This window comes from Mustelus asterias, chromosome 12, assembly GCF_964213995.1.
Source record: "Mustelus asterias chromosome 12, sMusAst1.hap1.1, whole genome shotgun sequence".
NCBI lineage: Eukaryota > Metazoa > Chordata > Chondrichthyes > Carcharhiniformes > Triakidae > Mustelus > Mustelus asterias.
The window spans coordinates 91,232,308-91,252,784 of record NC_135812.1 but is presented as its reverse complement, the minus strand read 5'-3'; the positions used below and the strand labels follow the sequence as shown (position 1 = coordinate 91,252,784).

General features: G+C 41.3%; 3 protein-coding genes across 14 annotated transcripts in view; 1 reads left to right on the top strand and 2 right to left on the bottom strand.

The window, feature by feature from the left end:
- LOC144501679 (monocarboxylate transporter 7-like) overlaps positions 1–4,731 on the top strand; it is a 41,446-nt gene extending 36,715 nt beyond the window's left edge. For 2 of the 3 annotated variants that reach the window (XM_078225600.1, XM_078225599.1), the window contains one exon: positions 2,027–4,730. In XM_078225600.1, coding sequence (XP_078081726.1) covers positions 2,027–2,289 — 263 coding nt within the window. In that variant the 3' untranslated portion in view covers positions 2,290–4,730. Of the gene's footprint in view, positions 1–2,026 lie in introns of all 3 variants that reach the window. The other variant, XM_078225598.1, reaches the window with a different exon arrangement.
- Positions 1–18,911, bottom strand: part of arsg (arylsulfatase G) — a 139,372-nt gene extending 120,461 nt beyond the window's left edge. Inside the window, exon 1 of one of the 2 annotated variants that reach the window (XM_078225605.1) lies at positions 18,893–18,911. The gene's annotated coding sequence lies outside the window, so the exon portion shown is untranslated. Of the gene's footprint in view, positions 1–18,773 lie in introns of both variants that reach the window. The other variant, XM_078225604.1, reaches the window with a different exon arrangement.
- amz2 (archaelysin family metallopeptidase 2) overlaps positions 18,722–20,477 on the bottom strand; it is a 35,516-nt gene continuing 33,760 nt past the window's right edge. For 7 of the 9 annotated variants that reach the window (XM_078225615.1, XM_078225614.1, XM_078225610.1 and 4 more), the window contains one exon: positions 18,722–18,937. In XM_078225615.1, the coding sequence (XP_078081741.1) occupies positions 18,800–18,937 (138 nt within the window). In that variant the 3' untranslated portion in view covers positions 18,722–18,799. The remainder of the gene's footprint in view (positions 18,938–20,477) is intronic. The other 2 variants (XR_013499172.1, XM_078225609.1) reach the window with 1 other exon arrangement.

Here is a 20,477-nt window from a genome sequence, read left to right as displayed (position 1 = left end):
TCAAGTCTCACGCCACATCTTTCCATCTGATAGACCTTCCTCTTTTCCTTCTTTCTGCCAATCCCATCTCCAACACTTCATCACATTTCCTCTCTCCATAACAGATGACCATGCCATTTAAATTTCTTCTCGGCTACTTTCTTCAATGTTCCCACAATCTTCATTGATCTCGTTGATGTACTGGTTCCTGTTACTGTAATTTCTTTTCACTCCATATATCCATTTCTGCATCCCCCTTCTAATTAGTATCCAGATGTCCCTTCTCTTGATGTTGTCCCAGTTTTCGCACGATATAACAAGGCTGGTCTCACAACTGTCCTGTAGATTCTTCCTTTCATTTTCAAAGTTACTTTATCACATTACACTCCACTGCTCTCTTCCCAATTACTCCAACCAGAGTTAATCTGTTGCTAATATTTCCATCTTCATTGACCCCCAGGTACTTGAAACTACTCATTTTCTCCAGATCTTCCCTCATAATCTTCCTTAGACTCAAACTGACAGATCATATATTGGGTCTTTAGTCTAGACTGAACTTCACACTCGTCTTCCAGTGCTGTTCTTCAGATACTCAGACATGTTCTTATTATTCCCATTGCAGCTGCAAATATCATTGACCATGGTACTTCTTGTTTCACTTGCTTATTAGAATATCACTGACAATCATCTGAATGATGGAAATTTTATGTAAAACTATGGCATGCAAATTGTTAGGCCTGTTACAATACACATTCTGCAAACTGTATAGTGTAGCCCAGTTATTAAGTTACCAGAATTAAATTCATGTAACCTGTGTCAAACCATTACTTCAGCTGCAAATAACTGCAATTGGTGCAAATAAAAGTCAAAAGTTTCAGGGTGATCCAGTGGAAATGCTTCAGCACTTAATCGTTAGAATGTTAACCAAGCTAACTATCCCATTGGTACTTTAGAGAAAGCATTTGAAGCCAGGTAGGCAATTTTCTCTGGGAAGAAAGCTCAACAACGCAAATAAGTATAATTTAGTAATAACTAGAGCCTTTATTAAAAGCAAATTACTGCGGATGCTGGAATCTGAAACCAAGAAAATCTCAGCAGATCTGGCAGCATCTGTAAGGAGGGGAAAGAGCTGATGTTTCGAGTCCAGATGACCCTTTGTCAAAGCTTTGACAAAGGGTCATCTGGACTCGAAACGTCACAGCCTTTATTTCCAGCTTGTGTCCCAGTAAACAAGCATTGCAACCCAAAGTCACTGACATTTGTTTGGAGATCCAAAGATGTGCGGGTTAGGTTGATTGGCCAGGTTAAAAAAATTGCCCCTTAGAGTCCTGGGATGCGTAGGTTAGAGGGATTAGCGAGTAAAATATGTGGGGGTAGGGCCTGGGTGGGATTGTGGTCGGTGCAGACTCGATGAGCCGAATGGCCTCCTTCTGCACTGTAGGGTTTCTATGATTTCTATGATGTCATAAAATTGACTCCTAACAGTATTAGCAAATGCATACGTTCTAATAACTTGAAAATTGTGCTTCTTTCTTCAATGCACTCATTTCTCAGTAAAGATATGAACGTTGAAGCTTACCACTGTAGGATGATATATAGACATACGCTAATGCTCACTTGCATAATATACTTCAACTTTATAAATTCAACCAAGACTTCTGTTCGACCTACAGAAACTGAATTCAAATCATTTTACGGGGCCTTCCAGACCCCTATTGTATGAAATATTTCAAATGCTTAAATGACAATTTCACGAGTATGCTGAAATCTGCAAGTAGATGCTCCATCTTTATCTGGTTGCCTAAATTGATTTACTTTCATGGCAGAAAGTCCTGCATTTCAAGCTAGAGTTACAATTTAATGTCTTTGAGGAAGCTTTGCCTGATTTAAGGGTTGTTTCCCAAACTAAACGATTTTAAATATCAAGCTTATGACTCTTGTTGTCAATGTTTAGACTACTACCATTTCTTAAATCTCCTCCAGCCTACTGAAAAAGTGTTCTGAATGTAAAAGAATAGAATTACATTGACTTTTTTTTTGCTTTCAGGTTGGCTTGTAGATATTACAGACCAGAATTATGGATCTGCCTTCTTCTTCTGTGGTATTGGCATGAGTTTGGGTGCATTTTTTCTGGCATTAGTTCGACCATCTAAACAAGGGTTCTGTCAGAGAAAACAACCCCTGGAGATTGATCAGCATCAGGAATTACAGAAGGACCTCAAAGTTGCTCAGGATGTGCCTGAAGACTTCCTTGAAACAGACTTGAAGAAACCAGAAAGTTTACAGAATCAGTTTCAAAGCATAGCTTGAAGAAAGAGTCATATGCAACCGCAATTTTCAAAAGTATCCCTTATTTATCCTGTCGACTTCCTCAACTTGGTCACATTTAACGCCAAACTTTCTGTTTTCAATGACAAAACTGATTACCCACTTTGTAAAGAAATACTGCAAGAAGCAAATTTTTCATATTTACTATTTAATGAAAACTGAACTAAAACTGCTCAAAACTACAAAAATGAAAGCAGGAACACAATGAAATACGGAAAGTATTTAAGTTAGTTCAGATTGCTCCTATTCATTTTGATAATACATTCTGGATGCAATCTCATAACAACAACTTACATTTCACCTGTGTTTTACCCTTTTAGATAAATGAGTGCATAATATGCCTGGATATTCTTTATCACTAGGATGATCAAAAGTAATTGACACACTGGCCTAACAGGTGAAGCTACTGACTGAAATTTGTGTTTCAATAGATGGTGTCTTTGAGTTCCAAGAATGTCAATTACTCAAATGTTCCTGTATCCACTGCTACAATATGATACATAATATGAGGAAGTATTTTACTTTGGGGGAGGTGGAGATAGGCAACTCAATTTGACAGAGGTAGTCATTTGTGAAAAAACCCTATTGATAATTGTGGAAAATAATCCAAGACTCAGAATCCTGGAGGATGTGGTGGGATGAACAACAGAGGTTAGAGGATGTGAATTTGTATGCCATTATGGAGCTGACATGTGCAAGATTCATTTTGTCACCCTAGATTTTACAAAACACATTCCAAGTGTCTGAGTTTTACAGAGATTTAAAATGACTACAAAAAAGTAAAATGTCAGGTGTAGACCTTTCATTCTTCAAATAGATTCCTCTTGCACCCTAAACAGCTCTTAGCTCTGTTTAAAAAAAGCATTAAATCAAAACTTGAATACTACCATCATATCTAGAACACTCTTCCAGCACTCCTCCCACACTTCTGGATTGGATACAATGAAGCCCTTGACACTGGAACAAGAGATGGTTCTCAAACTTCTTCCTGACAATCCAACTTCACTGTCTTTTTTGATTATTAATACTTCTGAAGATTTTTTAAAAATGTATTTTGAGCTTTAAATATTGGACCATAGAAGCAGTGCATCTTCCCCCCGTCCCTATTCATTGCACAATTCTCATTCTTAATCATTAAAAAGTAAAATGCCATAGCTCCCTTAGTTCTTTGCTCCCTCCCAGTTTCATGCTTTTAAAGTTTGGCATCACTTAATCTCTGCTTCCTACTTTCTTTCACTTTTTCCAACATTGTGGTTCTTGCAATATAGGTGCTGGTTTCGCACTTTAAAAAGCTCATCTTCCGTAACATTAGGGTCAGCCAGGTAGCAGAATTGAAGAATGAGAATTACACAATTAAATCCGATATCCAATTGTCAGTCAAAACCTGCAGTACATGTAGGGCCTATGATATTGTCAGCTGTAAGCATAAGTTAAAATACCAAACTGTTCACAATCCAATTTTCTTGTTCACTACGTACTATGATTTTTCTGAATGAGACAGAATTGTGTTTACATCGGAAATACTTCAATTCAAAGAATGAGAGACCCTTTCATATTCACTTCATCATCTACTTAAGTTAGATGGGATAGCCATGGGAAATCTTTGGGGTACGGACATGGGGGGGGGGGGGGGGGGGTGGAGTTCTGTGTCAGAGAGTCGGTGCAGACTTGATGGGTCAAATGGCCTCTTCTGCACTGTCGGGATTCTATGATTTGATTATTTAATCCTAACTGGTTTACTCATCAAAGACACCTGCACTGATTATTAAGAAATCTGTGGCATAGGCTTTCCTACTCTACTGGCAGAAAAGAGGAGAAAATGGCATGCCAAAATCAAAGACCTATTCAAGTTCCCAATAAATGGCATTCACAGCAATACAAGTGGTTGCTGGTCTCCTTTTGAGCGTTAACAGGTTCATCACTTGAGGAAGAAAATCAGACAGAATGTGTGGTATTAGTCTTACTGTTCCAACACCTTTTGCACTCCACTTTTGATAAAGCTCATTTATAATCTGAATTGTGTACTTTACAAGGTATTTCATATGGCTTGTCTATATATCAAAAGTATTCAGGTGATATAATGTTCAGATGATTCGTGATGCAAGGATTGAACAAATACAGGTAAGCAACGATCTGAAGGATGTAACAAGATACATCTTTGAACAAAACTGCAACTAACGTTTTAATGCTACATACTGAGGTAATTACAGTTTTGAAATATGAGTAGGTTCAAGCAAAATTTCGTTAAGTAAAAGTTTTGCTCACTATAACTCGTATTTGTGCTTTCTAACATACAATTTGTCCACCCTGGTAACTGAAAGTAGTTTAAAATTTGCTTCATATCTATAATTTTCCAATAAAACTTATTTTAAAATCTTAAACTTTTGTGTATTTCTCAAGTTTGAATTGTTCAATAGTTTATGAATTTTCTAAAGAACGAACACATGAGGACCAACTGCCTTCTGAGGAAAGAGCCACTGTGATATCATGGAAACAGGTAAGTGATTTGTTGAGGAGTATTTTTCTCGTAATTTAGTTGCAGTAACAAAATTTACTAGCGGCAATAATGTTAGTAGTAGTGGTGTTAATTAATTTAAAATATATATATAAATAACACCAAAGGATGACAGGACAAGTAATATGTGGTGACTGCAAAATGTGGGAGCTTGTGGACGCCAAAGTGATCCACGGCAAATACGTCTGCAGTTAAATGTTTGAGGAACTTCGGCTCAGAGTTAATGAGTTAGAAGTCTGAGCTAAGAACACTGCAATGCATCACGAAGTGGGAAAGTTACCCGATTACTTTGTTTCAGAAAGCATACCCCTTAAACTAGGGTCTTCTGATTTGGTCAGGGATAGGTATGTGTGTGACTGCAAATGAGGCAGATGAAGGGATCAAGAAGTGGAGGAGCCTCAACCCTTGCAAATGTGCAACAGGTTTGAGGTTCATGAAGCTTGTATGGACAAGATGGAGGCGACTGCTAGGTGGATGAGTGAACTGGCCATGGCGCCATGCTACAAAAGCCATTCAAATGAGGCAAGCAAATAGGAATGTTGTGGTAACAGGGGACAGTATAGTCAGGGAGATTGACACAGGTCTCTGCAGTCGAGAATTGAGAGTCCAGAAGGCTGTGTTGCTTGCCCAGTGTGAGGTATTGAGACATCTGCTCAGTATTTGACAGGAACTTGCAGTCAGAGGGGGAGGATCCAGTTGTCATGGTCCATGTGGTCTTACGTATGTCATTGGTACCTAGGGAAGAGGTTACTTAGAATATGAGCAGCTAGAGACTAAAGTAAAAAGCAAGACCACAAGCTTATGTGGAAATGACGTAGATAGGAAGAGTAGGGGGGTCCTAAGAGAGCAATTCAGGGAGTTGGGAAATAGGTTAAAAAGTAGGGTCACTAGGGTGGCCATCTCTGGGCTGCTCCCAATGCCTCGTGCCAGTGAGGCTAAGAATAGGGAGTTGGTTCAAATGAATGCCTGGCTAAAGGACTGGTCCAGGAGGGAGGGCTTTATTTTCATAGACCAATGGGAGGTTTTCAGGAGAGGATGGCACCTGTACAAGAGGGAGGGGTCACAACTAAGTTGGAAGGGCACAAATATCCTGGCTGGGAGCTTTGCTAATGCAGTTCGGGGGGGGGGTTTAAACTAGTATGGCAGGGGGGTGGGGATCAAACTATTAGGTCTATAAGTGTGGTGGCTGGGGACGAGCTTGGGGCTGGGACAAGGCTAGCAAAGAAGGAGAGCACTCTGGGGGAGGACGACCTCACTGAGCCTGGGGGTCTGGAGTGCTTATACTTCAATGCAAGGAGCGTAGCAGGTAAAACAGACGAACTTGGGGCCTTAATGCGCACGAGGAATTTGGATGTGGTTGCGGTGACAGAGACTTGGTTGAAAGAGGGACAGGACTGGCAGCTGAATATTCCAGGGTACAAGTGTTTTAGGCGAGACAGAGGAGGGGCCAAAAGAGGTGGGGGAGTAGCGGTATTGGTTGGAGAGCATATTACAGCGGTGCAGAGGGAGGACAACTCGGAGGAGTCGTGTAGCGAGTCACTCTGGGTGGAGCTTAGAAACAGGAAAGGCGCAGTCACTATGTTGGGGGTGTACTACAGGCCCCCCAACAGCCCAAGGGAAGTGGAAGAATGGATATGTCAGGAGATACTGGATAGGTGCAGGAAATATAGGGTTGTTGTAGTGGGAGACTTCAATTTCCCTGGTATAGACTGGAAATCGCTGAGGGCAGGGACTCTGGATGGGGAGGAATTTGTAAAATGTGTACAGGAGGGTTCGTTGGAACAATATGTGGACAGCCCAACTAGAGAGGGGGCTATACTGGACCTGGTACTGGGGAATGAGCCCGGTCAGGTCTTCAAAGTTTTGGTTGGGGAACATGTGGCAAATAGTGACCACAATTCTATTAGCTTTAGGATAGTGATGGAAAAGGATGAGTGGTGTCCCAAGGGTAAGGTGTTGGATTGGGGGAAGGCTAACTTTATTGGGATCAGGCAGAAATTGGCAGCTCTTGATTGGGAGAGGCTGTTTGAGGGTAAATCCACATCTGGTATGTGGCAGTCTTTTAAGGAACGGTTGTTAGGGCTACAGGACAAGCATGTGCCTGTAAAAAAGAAGGATAGGAAGGGTAGGATTAGAGAACCGTGGATAACCAGGGAAATTGAGGGACTGGTCAAAAGGAAAAGAGAGGCGTATGTTAGGTCCAATCAGCTAAAAACGGAGGGAGCTCTGGAGGAGTACAATGAAAGTAGGAAAATACTCAAACGGGGAATTAGAAGAGCAAAAAGGGGTCACGAAATGTTCTTGGCAGACAGGGTTAAGGAGAATCCCAAGGCATTTTATTCATACGTTAGGAACAAAAGGGTTGTTAGGAAAAAAATCGGACCTCTCAGGGACAAAAGTGGGGACTTATGCTTGGAGCCCAAAGAGGTAGGGGAGATCCTAAATGAATACTTTGCGTCGGTATTCACAAAGGAGAGGGATGTGTTGACGGGGAGTGTCTCGGAGGGGAGTGTTGAACCGTTGGAGAAAATCTCCATTACAAAGGAGGAAGTGTTAGGTTTGTTAGAGAATATAAAGACTGACAAATCCCCAGGGCCTGATGGAATCTATCCAAGGCTGCTCAGGGAGACGAGAGGTGAAATCGTTGGGCCTCTGACGCAAATCTTTGTCTCGTCACTGGACACAGGTGAGGTCCCAGAGGATTGGAGGATAGCCAATGTGGTCCCGTTATTTAAGAAGGGTAGGAAGGATAACCCGGGTAATTATAGGCCGGTGAGCTTGACGTCCGTGGTGGGGAAGTTGTTGGAGAAGATTCTTAAAGATAGGATGTATGCGCATTTAGAAAGGAATAAACTCATTAACGATAGTCAACATGGTTTTGTGAGAGGGAGGTCATGCCTCACTAACCTGGTGGTGTTTTTTGAAGTGACCAAAATGGTTGACGAAGGAAGGGCCGTGGATGTTGTCTATATGGACTTTAGTAAAGCGTTTGACAAAGTCCCTCATGGTAGGCTAGTGAAAAAGGTTGGATCCCATGGGATAAAGGGGGAGGTGGCTAGATGGGTGGAGAACTGGCTTGGTCACAGAAGACAGAGGGTGGTAGTGGAAGGGTCTTTTTCCAGCTGGATGCCTGTGACTAGTGGTGTTCCGCAGGGCTCTGTATTGGGACCTCTGCTGTTTGTGATTTATATAAACGATCTGGAAGAAGGAGTAACTGGGGTGATCAGTAAGTTTGGGGACGACACAAAACTGGCAGGACTTGCAGATAGTGAGGAACATTGTCAGAGGCTACAGAAGGATATAGATAGGCTGGAAATTTGGGCAAGGAAATGGCAGATGGAGTTCAATCCTGATAAATGCGAAGTGATGCATTTTGGTGGGAATAATGTAGGGAGGAGCTACACGATAAATGGAAGAACCATAAAGGGTGTAGAGACGCAGAGGGACCTGGGTGTGCAAGTCCACAGATCTTTGAAGGTGACGTCACAGGTGGAGGTGGTGGTGAAGAAGGCATATGGCATGCTTGCCTTTATAGGACGGGGCATAGAGTATAAAAGTTGGGGTCTGATGTTGCAGATGTATAGAACGTTGGTTCGGCCGCATTTGGAATACTGCGTCCAGTTCTGGTCGCCACACTACCAGAAGGACGTGGAGGCTTTGGAGAGAGTACAGAGGAGGTTTACCAGGATGTTGCCTGGTATGGAGGGGCTTGGTTATGAGGAGAGATTGGGGAAACTGGGGTTGTTCTCCTTGGAAAGACGGAGGATGAGGGGAGACTTAATAGAGGTGTATAAAATTATGAAAGGCATAGATAGGGTGAACGGTGGGAAGCTTTTCCCCGGGTCGGTGGTGACGTTCACGAGGGGTCATAGGTTCAAGGTGAAGGGGGGGAGGTTTAACACAGATATCAGAAGGACATATTTCACACAGAGGGTCGTGGGGGCCTGGAATGTGTTGCCGGGCAAGGTGGTGGAGGCGGACACACTGGGAACATTTAAGACTTATCTAGACAGCTATATGAACGGAGTGGGAATGGAGGGATACAAAAGAGTGGTCTAGTTTGGACCAGGGAGCGGCGCGGGCTAATTGTTCCTTGTTTCTCGTTTCATGGCTTCATTCTATGATCATCTTGCTGGTGCCAGCACAGAGCGAGACTGCGGAAAGTTGGGAACCTGTCTCGGGGGCAGGGAATTCATATGGTGTTCGTGGAAGTGGAAATGACTAGGGTTGGGAAGCATTTTCCGATCAGGGCCATTGTGATCTCCTGGACTCGTTTCGATCGCCTCAGGGGGTCGGAGAGGAATTTCCCAGATTTTTTTTTCCCCATATTGGCCCTGGGGTTTTTCACTCTGGGTTTTCGCCTCTCCCTGGAGATCACATGGTCTGGAATGGGGGGGTGGGGGTGAGTTAATAGGTTGTAATGAACAAAGCATCGTAGCTGTGAGGGACAGCTCGGTGGATAGGCTGGAAAATTGGGTGGGGATCCTGGATTCAGGATTCAATCCTGGACCGGGGAGCGGCGCGGGCTTGGAGGGCCGAAGGGCCTGTTCCTGTGCTGTTTTGTTCTTTGTTCTTATTGGTGTAGGGAAAATAAGATTAAAGAGATGAATGTGTGGCTCAAAGAGTGGTGTGGGAGAAATGGGTTTGATTCATGGAGAACTGGCACCAGTGCTGGGGAGTTCTACGACTGGACAGTCTTCACCTGAACCATGCTGTGAACTGTGTTCTGGTGAATCATATAATTAGGATGGTGGAGAGGGGTTTAAATGAAATAGTAGGGGGAAGGGATTATGTGAGGGGTAGAAATAAATTAAAGGGAAACAACAAGGAAAGAGCAAGATAATATTTTGGGTAATGATTGTCAGCGTGTGGCAGGAAGAGACAGAATATACAAACTTATAAGTGCACCAACAGATAAGGCCAGAGATTCCAAAAATGGTAAATAGAAGAGTTAAGTTAGGTTCTGTACCTGAATGTATGCAGCACTCGTAACAAAACAAATAAATTGTTAGCACAGATAGAAATAAATACGTACAACCTGATTGCCAAATAGAGAAATGGTAGAAACATGGCCAAGGCTGGAACCTGAATATTGAAGACTATTTGACATTTTGGAATAACAGAAAGCTAGCAAAGGGTGGTGAGGTTGTTTTGTTAATTAAGGATGATAACAGTACAGTAGTGAGAAATTACCTTAGCTAAAAAGAGCAAGATGTAGAATCTGGTTGGGTAGAGATTTAAAAAGAGGCAAGGTAAGAGGTCACTTGTGGGAATAGTTTAGAAATCCCCTAACAGTCGTCACATGGTGGACAGAGTATTGAGAAGTAGTAAATGGGGCATGTAAGAAAGGTACTGCAATAACCATGGGTGATTTTAATCTTCATTTAGATTGGGCAACTCAGATTGGGAAGGTAGCCTGGGAAATTAGTTTAGAACGTATTCAGGACAGTATCTTAGAACAGTATATTCAAAGCACTCTCGCGGTTGTGCATTCAAGTCCCATTCTAGGATTTGAGCACAAAAATCAAGGCAACCAAGGGAGTGTTGCATTGTTGCAGATGCCATCTTTTGTATAAGGCATTGAAAGCAAGGCCCTTTTTGCCCTCTCCAGTTGGTGTATAATACTGCCATGGGATCTTTAAAGACAAGCAATGGAGACACTCCCTGCCCAAAATATATCCTTCAATCAACATCACAAAAACAGATTATCTGGTCATTATCACTGCTGTCTGTAGGAATTGGCTAGCACTTTTCCTACATTACAACAGTGACGCTGCTCCAAAAGTAATTCATTGGCTGCAAAGCATTTTGGGACATCCTGTGAAAGGTACTATATAAATGCAAATCTTTCTACTTTTTCTTTCTCTTCACCTATTTTGGTCTCCTGGAATATACTTGCCTTCAAGGAAGTTCAAGGGATGAAGGGCATGTATTGTGCGATAAAATTGAGTAGACAAAGTCTATATTCTCTCAAGTTTAGAAGAGTGAGAGGTGATCTCACTGAAACATGTAAAATGCTCAAGAGGCTTTAAAGAGTAGACACTGGGAGGATTTTTGCCTGAATTGGGGGGAGGGGTTACATTGTCAGAATAAGGGGTTGGTCATTTAGGACTGAAATGAAGAGAAATTTCTTCGCTCAATGGGTTAGGTTTTTAGAATTGTCTACCAGAGCTGTGGATGCTTACTCATTGAGTATATTAAATCAGTGGTCGACAGATTTTTGGATACCAAGTGAATCAAGGGATACAAGGAAAGTGCAGAAAGGTGTCGTTGATATAAAATATAAAGCGTGAATTTAGAGCAGGCTCGAGAGGCCCAATGACCAAGTCCAATTTCTTATGTTCTAAAGGAAGCTCATCTCAGGGACAATTAGGATGCTAAGATTGCAACAATCTGCCACCTGAGACATTTACTAGGAGAGGGATACAGTCAGTTAGGAGGCTACAGAATGTGTGGCAGGATCCAAAGATGATGTTTTCTGTCTTTTCAATGCTTAGCTGGAGGAAACTGCAGTTCATTTAAGACTGGGTGTTTAATACAAAATTTGACAGCACAGAGGTAGTGAAAGACTTGGGAGAAACAAGCTCTGAAGATGAGAACCATATTATGATCTAAGTAGTTTGGGTGTGGAACACATAGCTGAGAGAAGTAGCTTTGATAGGAAAAGAATCTACAAAGATGCAATGCTGCAACTTGACCAAGACGGTCCCTGCAAACCTGCAACTTCTAACACCAAATCTGGGCAGTAGGTGCATGGGAGCATCACCAAGTTCTCCTTCAAGTTACACACCATCCTAAATTAAATGTTTAACCATTGTTCCTGGGTCAAAATCCGGGAACTCCCTACTCACTGTCAGAGGACTTTCACCACATGGACTGTGGTGCTCAAGAATGGTTCATCATCGCTGTCTCAAGGGTAACCAGTTAAGGCCAATCAGTGCTGGTTTTGCCAGCAATGCCCACATCAGGAGACTGAATAAGCAAAATAAAATAAAAATCCTCAATGTTGTAAAATGCATTAGCAATGAGAAATCAGGAAAATGCATAGTTCTACTAACTTAGCAGTGTTTCAGGTATACTTTCTATGCCATTTTGAATAGAACACAGAATCTGAAACTCCATTTGGTAGAATGATGTTTAAGTCATAGAGTCAGCATGGAACCAGTCCCTTCGGCCCAACTTGTCCATGCCGCCCTTTTTTTTAAACCCCTAATCTAATCCCAATTGCCTGCATTTGCCCCATATTCCTCTATACCCATCTTACCCATGTAACTGTCAATGCTTTTTAAAAGACAAAATTTGTGCCCGCCTCTACTACTACCTCTGGCAGCTTGTTCCAGACACCACCCTGTGTTAAAAAGTTGCCCCTCTGATGCATCTCTCCCCTCTCACCTTAAACCTATGCCCTCTAGTTTTAGACTCCCCTACCTTTGGAAAAAGATATTGACTATCTAGCTGATCTATGCCCCTCATTATTTTATAGACCTCTATAGATCACCCCTCAGCCTCCTATGCTCCAGAGAAAAAAATCCCAGTCTATCCAGCCTCTCCTTATAACTCAAACCATCAAGTCCTGGTAGCATCCTAGTAAATCTTTTCTGCACTCTTTCTAGTTTAATAATATCCTTTCTATAATAGGGTGACCAGAACTGTACATAGTACTCCAAGTGTGGCCGTACCAATGTCTTGTACAACTTCAACTCCTGTATTCAATGTTCTGACCAATGAAACCAAGGATGCTGAATGCCTTCTTCACCACACTGTCCACTTGTGACTCCACTTTCGAGGAGCTATGAATATATACTGCTAGATCTCTTTGTTCTGTAATTCTCCCCAATGCTCTACCATTAACTGAGTAAGTCCTGCCCTGGTTCAATCCACCAAAATGCATCACCTCGCATTTATCTAAATTAAACTCCATCTGCCATTCGTCAGCCCACTGACTCAATTGATCAAGATCCCATTGCAATCAGCGATAACTTTCTTCACTATCCACTACGCCACCAATCTTAGTAAGTATCTGCAAACTTACTAACCATGCCTCCTATATTCTCATCCAAATCATTAATATAAATGACAAATAACAGTGGACCCAGCACTGATCCCTGAGACACACCGCTGGTCACAGGCCTCCAGTTGAAAAACAACCCTCTCCAACCACTAATTTTGTATCCATTTAGATACCTCACTTTGGATCCTGTGAGATTTAACCTTATGCAACAACCCACCATGCAGTACCTTCTCAAACGCCTTGCTAAAGTTCATATCGACAACATCAACTGCACTGCCCTCATCTACCTTCTTGGTTACCCCTTCAAAAAACTCAATCAAATTTGAGAGACATGATTTTCCACTCACAAAGCCATGCTGACTGTCCCTAATCAGTCCTTGCGTCGCGAAATGCCTGTAGACCGTGTCTCTCAAAATACCTTCCAACAACTTACCCATCACAGATGTGAGGCTCACTGGCTTGTAGTTCCCAGGCTTCTCCCTGCAGCCCTTTTTAAACAAAGGCACAGCATTTGCCACTCTCCAATCTTCAGGCACCTCACCCGTGACTATCAATGATTCTCTGCTAGGGGACCCGCAATTTCCTCCCTAGCCTCCCACAACGTCCTGGGATACACTTCATCAGGTCCCCAGGATTTATCTATCTTGATGCGCTTTAAGTCTTCCAGCACCTCCTTCTCTGTAATATGTACACTCCTCAAGACATCACTATTTATTTCCCCAAATTCCCTAACACCCATGCTTTTCTCAACAGTAAATATGAGAAATATTCATTTAGGATCTCACCCATCTCTTGTGGATCCGCACATAGATGACCTTGTTGATCCTTAAGAAGCCTTACTCTCTCCCTTGTTACTCTTTTGCCCTTCATGTATTTGTGGAAGCTCTTTGGATTCTCCTTCGCCTTATCTGCCAAAACAATCTCGTGTCCCCTTTTTGCCCCTCTTAACTCTACTCCTAAACTTCTACTTCTGTCAGCCTTGCTTTTCACTCTAAGAGGAATGTGCTTACCCTGAACCCTGGTTAACACACTTTTGAAAGCCTCACACTTACCACACATCCCTTTGCCTTCCCACAGACTCCCCCAATTAACTTTTGAAAGTTCCTGCCTAATACCATCAAAATTGGCCTTGCCCCAATTTAGAATTTTAACTTTTGGGCCAGACCTATCATGCTCCATAGTTATCTTAAAACTAATGGAATTATGGTCACTGGTCCCAAAGTGATCCCTCACTAACACTTCTGTCACTTGCCCTTCCTTATTTCTCAAGAAGAGGTCAAGTTTTGCCCCCTCTCTAGTCGGGCCATCCACATACTGAATGACAAATTCCTCCTGAATACACTCAACAAATTTCTCTTCATCCAACCCTCTAAGACTATGGCTGTCCCAGTCAACGTTGGGAAAGTTAAAATCTCCTAGTATTACCACCCTATTTTTCTTGGAGCTATCTGTAATCTCCTTACATATTTGCTCTTCAATTTCCCGCTGACTATTTGGAGGCCTATAGTACAACCCTATCAAAGTGATTTCCCCCTTCTTATTTCTCAGTTCTACCCATATAGACTCTGTGGCCGAACCCTCGGATATATCCCTCGGATATATAAGTGAAAAGAAACGCATATAGGTTAAACTATATTTCACAAATTTGCCACTCAAATTTTACATCAAAATATATAACATTACTGTGTTCTCCATATGAAAACAATTATTCATTTCCAATCCCATGTAATCTGTTCCAATAGTATGTCCTACAAACTATTTTAAGGATCTACTTTTTAAACATTTGCAAAATAAAGTACTTACTTAGAAAGCAAACATCTGCGCAGCTTAAATATACACACAGCAAGAACAGGAAGTGTGATTGGCCAAATTTTAAAATCTCATGTGATTGGGTAGTGGCTCATCAAAGTTGTTTATAATTCTTTCAACTAAAATGGCTGAATAATAAAAAAAAACTGGGATTTAATGTCAAACTTTGCAGTCAACTTGACTGTCACTTGAAGAATCTCACTGTTACATTCTATCACATTCACTGTAATGCCAATTAGCTAAAATGGTTTAGTCACTAAACTCTGCTTCTCCAAAAATATTTATTTGCCAAATTGTAAACTTTATCCCAGTCATTTAATTTTTGAGGGCTAGTGGTGCATAAATACTGTTCTTTAAAATTAATGAGGCAGAATTTAGAATATTTTCAGATTTTCTGTTTTATATCCTGGGCCATGACAACAAAAGACACTCCATTTCGAGCTGTAGTACCGTCTCCATCTGAAATTTTGAATGACTGATCATCAGAACCAATTGGAGCATTCCTCAAATCTAATGGATTGTTGTGGCAAAGACCACAGTTGCAATATATCTCATAAAAGTTTAGAATATCTATAAGATATTGGACACTAAACTAGAACATGCTATATTCCCAGTTCAACATACTGCAGTGACAGACTTGGAGAATCATGGTAAGAAGTCTCACAACACCAGGTTAAAGTCCAACAGGTTTATTTAGAATCACGAGCTTCTGGAGCGCTGCTCCTTCATCAGGCGAGTGAGGAGCAGCGTCCAAAAGCTCGATTCCAAATAAACCTGTTGGACTTTAACCTGGTGTTGAGAGACTTCTTTGCCCACCCCAGTCTGATGTCGGCATCTCCACATCTTGGAGAATCATGAGGCAGGCTTTACTGATCTCACTGCTGGCAAAGGTCTGCTTCCACACAGATCACTTGGCCCAGAAACAGGAACATGGCTGCAGGAGGGCTGAATGAAAGTCTGGCTCTCATGGTAACATGACATTGGCTTCCATCCATTATTCAAATAAAGGGAGATGAACCAGAATTCAAGAACAACTGATTTAGAATGACATAAAATGCACAGCATACAAACAGGCCACTTGAGCCAAACAGTTTGTGTTGCCCTTTCGTTCCACCTCTTCTCACCTTTCTTTACCTAACTGTTCCCTTCACCCCACTAAGAAATAAGCCCCAGTGCTTGGTTTACTTTTTTAATGGCCTTCTTAACCTGCGTTGCTACTTTTAGTGATTAGTGTATTTGTATTTCCAGAAAACTTTGTTCCTCTACCCCATTTAGATTCAGATTTTCTAAGTAATGTGACCTCATTATTTCTCTTATCAAAATGTAATACCTCACAGTTACTCACGTTGAAATTCATTTGCCAAATATATGCACATTCTACAAGTTTATTCATATCTTCAAATAATTCAACGATGATGGTCAAGTAGGACTTTCGCTTTTGAAATCTATGTTGACTATTCACCATTATATTTTTTCTATTTTCTCCTTTATTCCATTATTTTCCCAACACATGTTAAGCTGGCTGGTCTATAATTGCCTAGACATGTTTTATTTCCTTCATTAAAAAAGGCACAAAGAAAGCTGTTCAATAGTCTTCTGGCACTACACCTCTTATTAATGCAGTAGCAAACACAGTGGAATAACTTGCAAGGTTATTTCAATGCAAAGATGTTCTAGCGGAGATGCAATCAGGATTTCATAACTGCTTAAAGAATGCTCTGGGCTTTAAGAAAACCTACCAACAGAAATACAATTGAACTATATTCCCTTAATCCACTGTCAGTTTCCCAAGTGGAAAGTGATGCAATTGCTGAACTGATGAACAATGCTTTAGTCACCTGCTTGATGCATGTGTGGACACTAATTTGACTAATACTTAAATCCCCTGGGGCAGCTTGAAATGTGCCAGGCACACAACTGTTCAAGGCTATGATGACCATGGCAGTGATTGGCAATGCCTCCCTAGTGAAGTGCAGCAAACAGAGGTGATTCGCCTCCAAAATTCTGAAGTGTGTTTCTAGCTAGATGTAGTTTCATTTGGGCAGTAACTTTTATCATGTAATGTATAGCAAGTATATTGAGGCATCTCTAAATGCCAGATGCTGTATGAAAAGAACTTGAACTGTTGTGAAAGTACTTGTACTACATTGCACTTTTGGTAAAAACAAATTATTGAGGATGCTGGAATCTGATTCTCTCTCCTCAAATGCTGTTGAGACCTTCCAGCATTTCTGTTTTTGTTGCACGTTTGGTAATGTCCAATTTTTTTCTTACTCATTTACAGGATGTGGGCATCGCTGGCAACTAGGGATGGGCATTTATTGCCCATCCTTAGTTGCCCTTCAGAAGGTGGTACTGAGCTGCCTTCTTGAACCGCCGCAGACTGAGGTGCTGTTACACCCACAGTGCTGCTAGGGAAGGAATTCCAGGATTTTGACTCAGTGACAGTGAAGCAATGGCGATTTATTTTCAAGTCAGGATGGTGAATAACTTGGAGGGGAGCTCCCAGATGGCAGCATTCTTACGTATCTGCTGCTCTTGTGCTTCTGGGTGGCAGTGGTCATGGGTTTGGAAGGTGCTGCCTAAGGAACCGTGGGGAGTTCCTGCAGTGTATCTTATAGATGCTACACATAGCTGCCACTGTCAGTTGGTGGTGGAGGGATTGAATGTGTGTGGAAGGGGTAGCAATCAAGTGGGCTGCTTTGTCCTGGATAGTGTCAAGATGGATTTGAACTGTTATGGAATGCAACTTTACATTTTTTTATGAATAAAGCATATTTGGGGGGGAAAAGTCTAGACATAATTTCATGGGTCAGCATAGTGCTAGCATTCTGACCCAATTTTGCATCTCTCCATTCATCCTCTTCATCTCCCAAATAATGTAGTAATCATCAATACAATGCCAATTATCAAAATTGTAATTGTAGCAGCAGAAAATGTTGCAAACAAAACTCATGAAAAATCCTTGAAAAAAATTAAGCAAAAATCAACTGTGAAAATACCAACATAAATTTCACATTCAGATATATATTTTTAACAGCACACGAAATTCAGGATCACCCAATTTTGGCCATGGTTGAACAGACCAGAAACAACTGTGATCAGAAGGGGATACTCTTATGTGAGTCAGGAGGAACACTCCTGCTCTTGCCGACTCCACATTCAAAATAATTGACTTCACATTTGTTTGCGGGCATCTATAGGGTTGGTTTTCCTGAATGCAACCTATGATGCACAGCCTTGTGGAAAACCAATCTTGTAGCAAGGTCTTAAAGCAGATGTTAGGATCCTTATTTACAAATACAGAAGACCTGAATGCTTGCTTAAGGTGTGGGTAATGAATACTTCTTTGTCTTTACTGGGCATTCTGTGTATACCTCTTGTCCACTGTTTTGGAGACTTAAGAGATCACGTAACGCACACAAAAAGAAGACAAGATCCAACGTCTAGGCAATAGGTCCATCTTTAAATGCTGTTGATCTGAATCTTACTGTCCCCATGTCAAGACCGATGCAAATAAATGCAGCAAATTAAATGAACAAATGGAAGAAGCTAAAATTCTTTAAGTGAATCGATCTTTAAGGATACATACTATGAGAACCCAGAAAGTGAAGTTCTAAATGCATTTAACTTGTCAACATAATTTCAGCCTTAGATTGAGTCCATGATCCACTACCACTGACAACTTTGGCAACACCACAGCCCCACTGTAATACACCAGTTTGAGAAATCAACGCATTAAGTAAATATGAGGCCGACCCTGAGATTTTTATACCCCTCGAGACCAGCTGTGCATATGCATAATCAGTGCACACCACCATAAAACTTCCCTTACTGAAGCAAGACTTCGTTATTCTCAAGAGAAACTTAATTTTTGAATAGCAATATGATAATCCAAAACATATTCTCAACAGTTAAAAGTGTCTTCACCTCATTTAAGAGACTAAGTATCCTGAAAGTCCTATTAACAAACTGTAAATGTCACAGATTTTTATCATACACCACCTATTCAAGGTCTTGTAGTTTATTCAGTTTCTAATTGTATTATAAAGAATATACTGGAGCTTGCACAATAACATGAGTAATGAAAGCTTCTTTAATAGTTTGAACGGTTCTCACACCTGACCATACCTTCAGAGATTCACATTTATTAAAATTCACTCCTCCAAAAGACGCAGACACTGCAACAACCATTCTTTCCATTCTTTGAATGCTTCCATGGGTTTGAGTGGTACCAACATCGTTCTAACCAAAAATTCAGGATCAGAATCTTCCTCAATCCACTTCAATAAGGCCTAAAATATAAAATAAAACAGAAACTAAGTACTAAGATATGTACTTTTGAACAGTTTAATCCAAACTAATCAATAACATCAATGACAGCCCTGACCAATACTTGATATTAAAACAACGTGGATCATTCTAATCTCTGCAGTTCTCAGCAGGAATTACAATTCTCAAACTGTAAGCACACAATCAGTGTTTTTATATCCATTCATTTTCCCAAGAAGTAGTTCTTACAAAGGTTGCAGGAAACCCTGGATCATGGATTCAATCCTAAAGGTCATTTAGAATAAAACATGAACCTTGCACGTCATTTGTTGAACTATCAGTTCTTTATACAGCACACAGTAAAACATAACTGGATGAGTTTTTAAAAAATAATGTGGCAGCATGCACAAAGAAATGCTGCCATGATATTGAAGATAACCAGTTCTTGATGAGTTACAGCACCTGCATACACCATTGTGTCTATTGGTTTCAACTTCTGCGAAACTAAAAATGGTTAACTATTAATCTCGAACCTGTGACCAAAGGGAATAAAATGGAGAAATTTGATTTGATTTATTGTCACATCTATTAGTATACGGTGAAAAGTATTGTTTCTTGTATGTTATGCAAAGCATACCCTTCATAGAGAAGGAAACGAGAGGATGGAGAATGTAGTGTTACAGTCATAGCCAGGATGTAGAGAAAGATAAACTTAATAGAAGGTAAATCCATTCAAAAGTCTGATGGCAGCAGGGAAGATTGATTGGTACATCACCTCAGACTTTTGGATCTTTTTCTCAATGGAAGAAAGTGGAAGAGAGTAAGTCCGGGTTGCGTGGGGTCCTTGACTATGCTGGCTGCTTTTCCGAGGCAGCGGGAAGTGTAGGCAGAGTCAATGGATGGGAGGCTGGTTTGCGTGATGGACCCTTTGTAGTTTCTTGCAGTTATGGACAGAGCAGGAGCAATACCAAGCTGTGATACAACCAGAAAGAATGCTTTCTATGGTGCATCTGTAGAAGTTGGAGAGAGTCGTAGCGGACATGCCAAATTTCCTAGTCGACGTGGCAAATTGTATGTGAATAATGCAACACATTTGGGGTGGGGGAGTTCATAATTTTGTACCATCTCCTTATGTAAATGATTGCAGTTTGCAGCCCAGTGCGACCTGTGCTGCTGGCTACATGTATGCTCAAAAGCAGGCCTAAGGGTGTCTGAAGCTAGCATGTATTGCAGCTAGCCTCCAAATTGATGAAGGTAGTCTGTCTCTCTTAAAAGAAAGTTGCACAGGATCACAGAAGGCTACTACTGAATGATGTTCCCTCTAAATGAGGGAAATTAAAGACCAGTCCAGGAGAGGGCTCCCAGGTTCACAAACACAGCATCAGGTTTGAGGTGGACGGAAGAGACACCATATTTCTGCAGGAGGCCCACAATGCAGATCCTTCAAAGGGAACAGGAGCAGGTAAGAGATGACAATGCCGAGAGCAATGCTTCACAAACTTATTTTCCAACATGACCCCAGTTTAACACTAGAAAATTAATGTGACCCCAAACCTCAGTAAG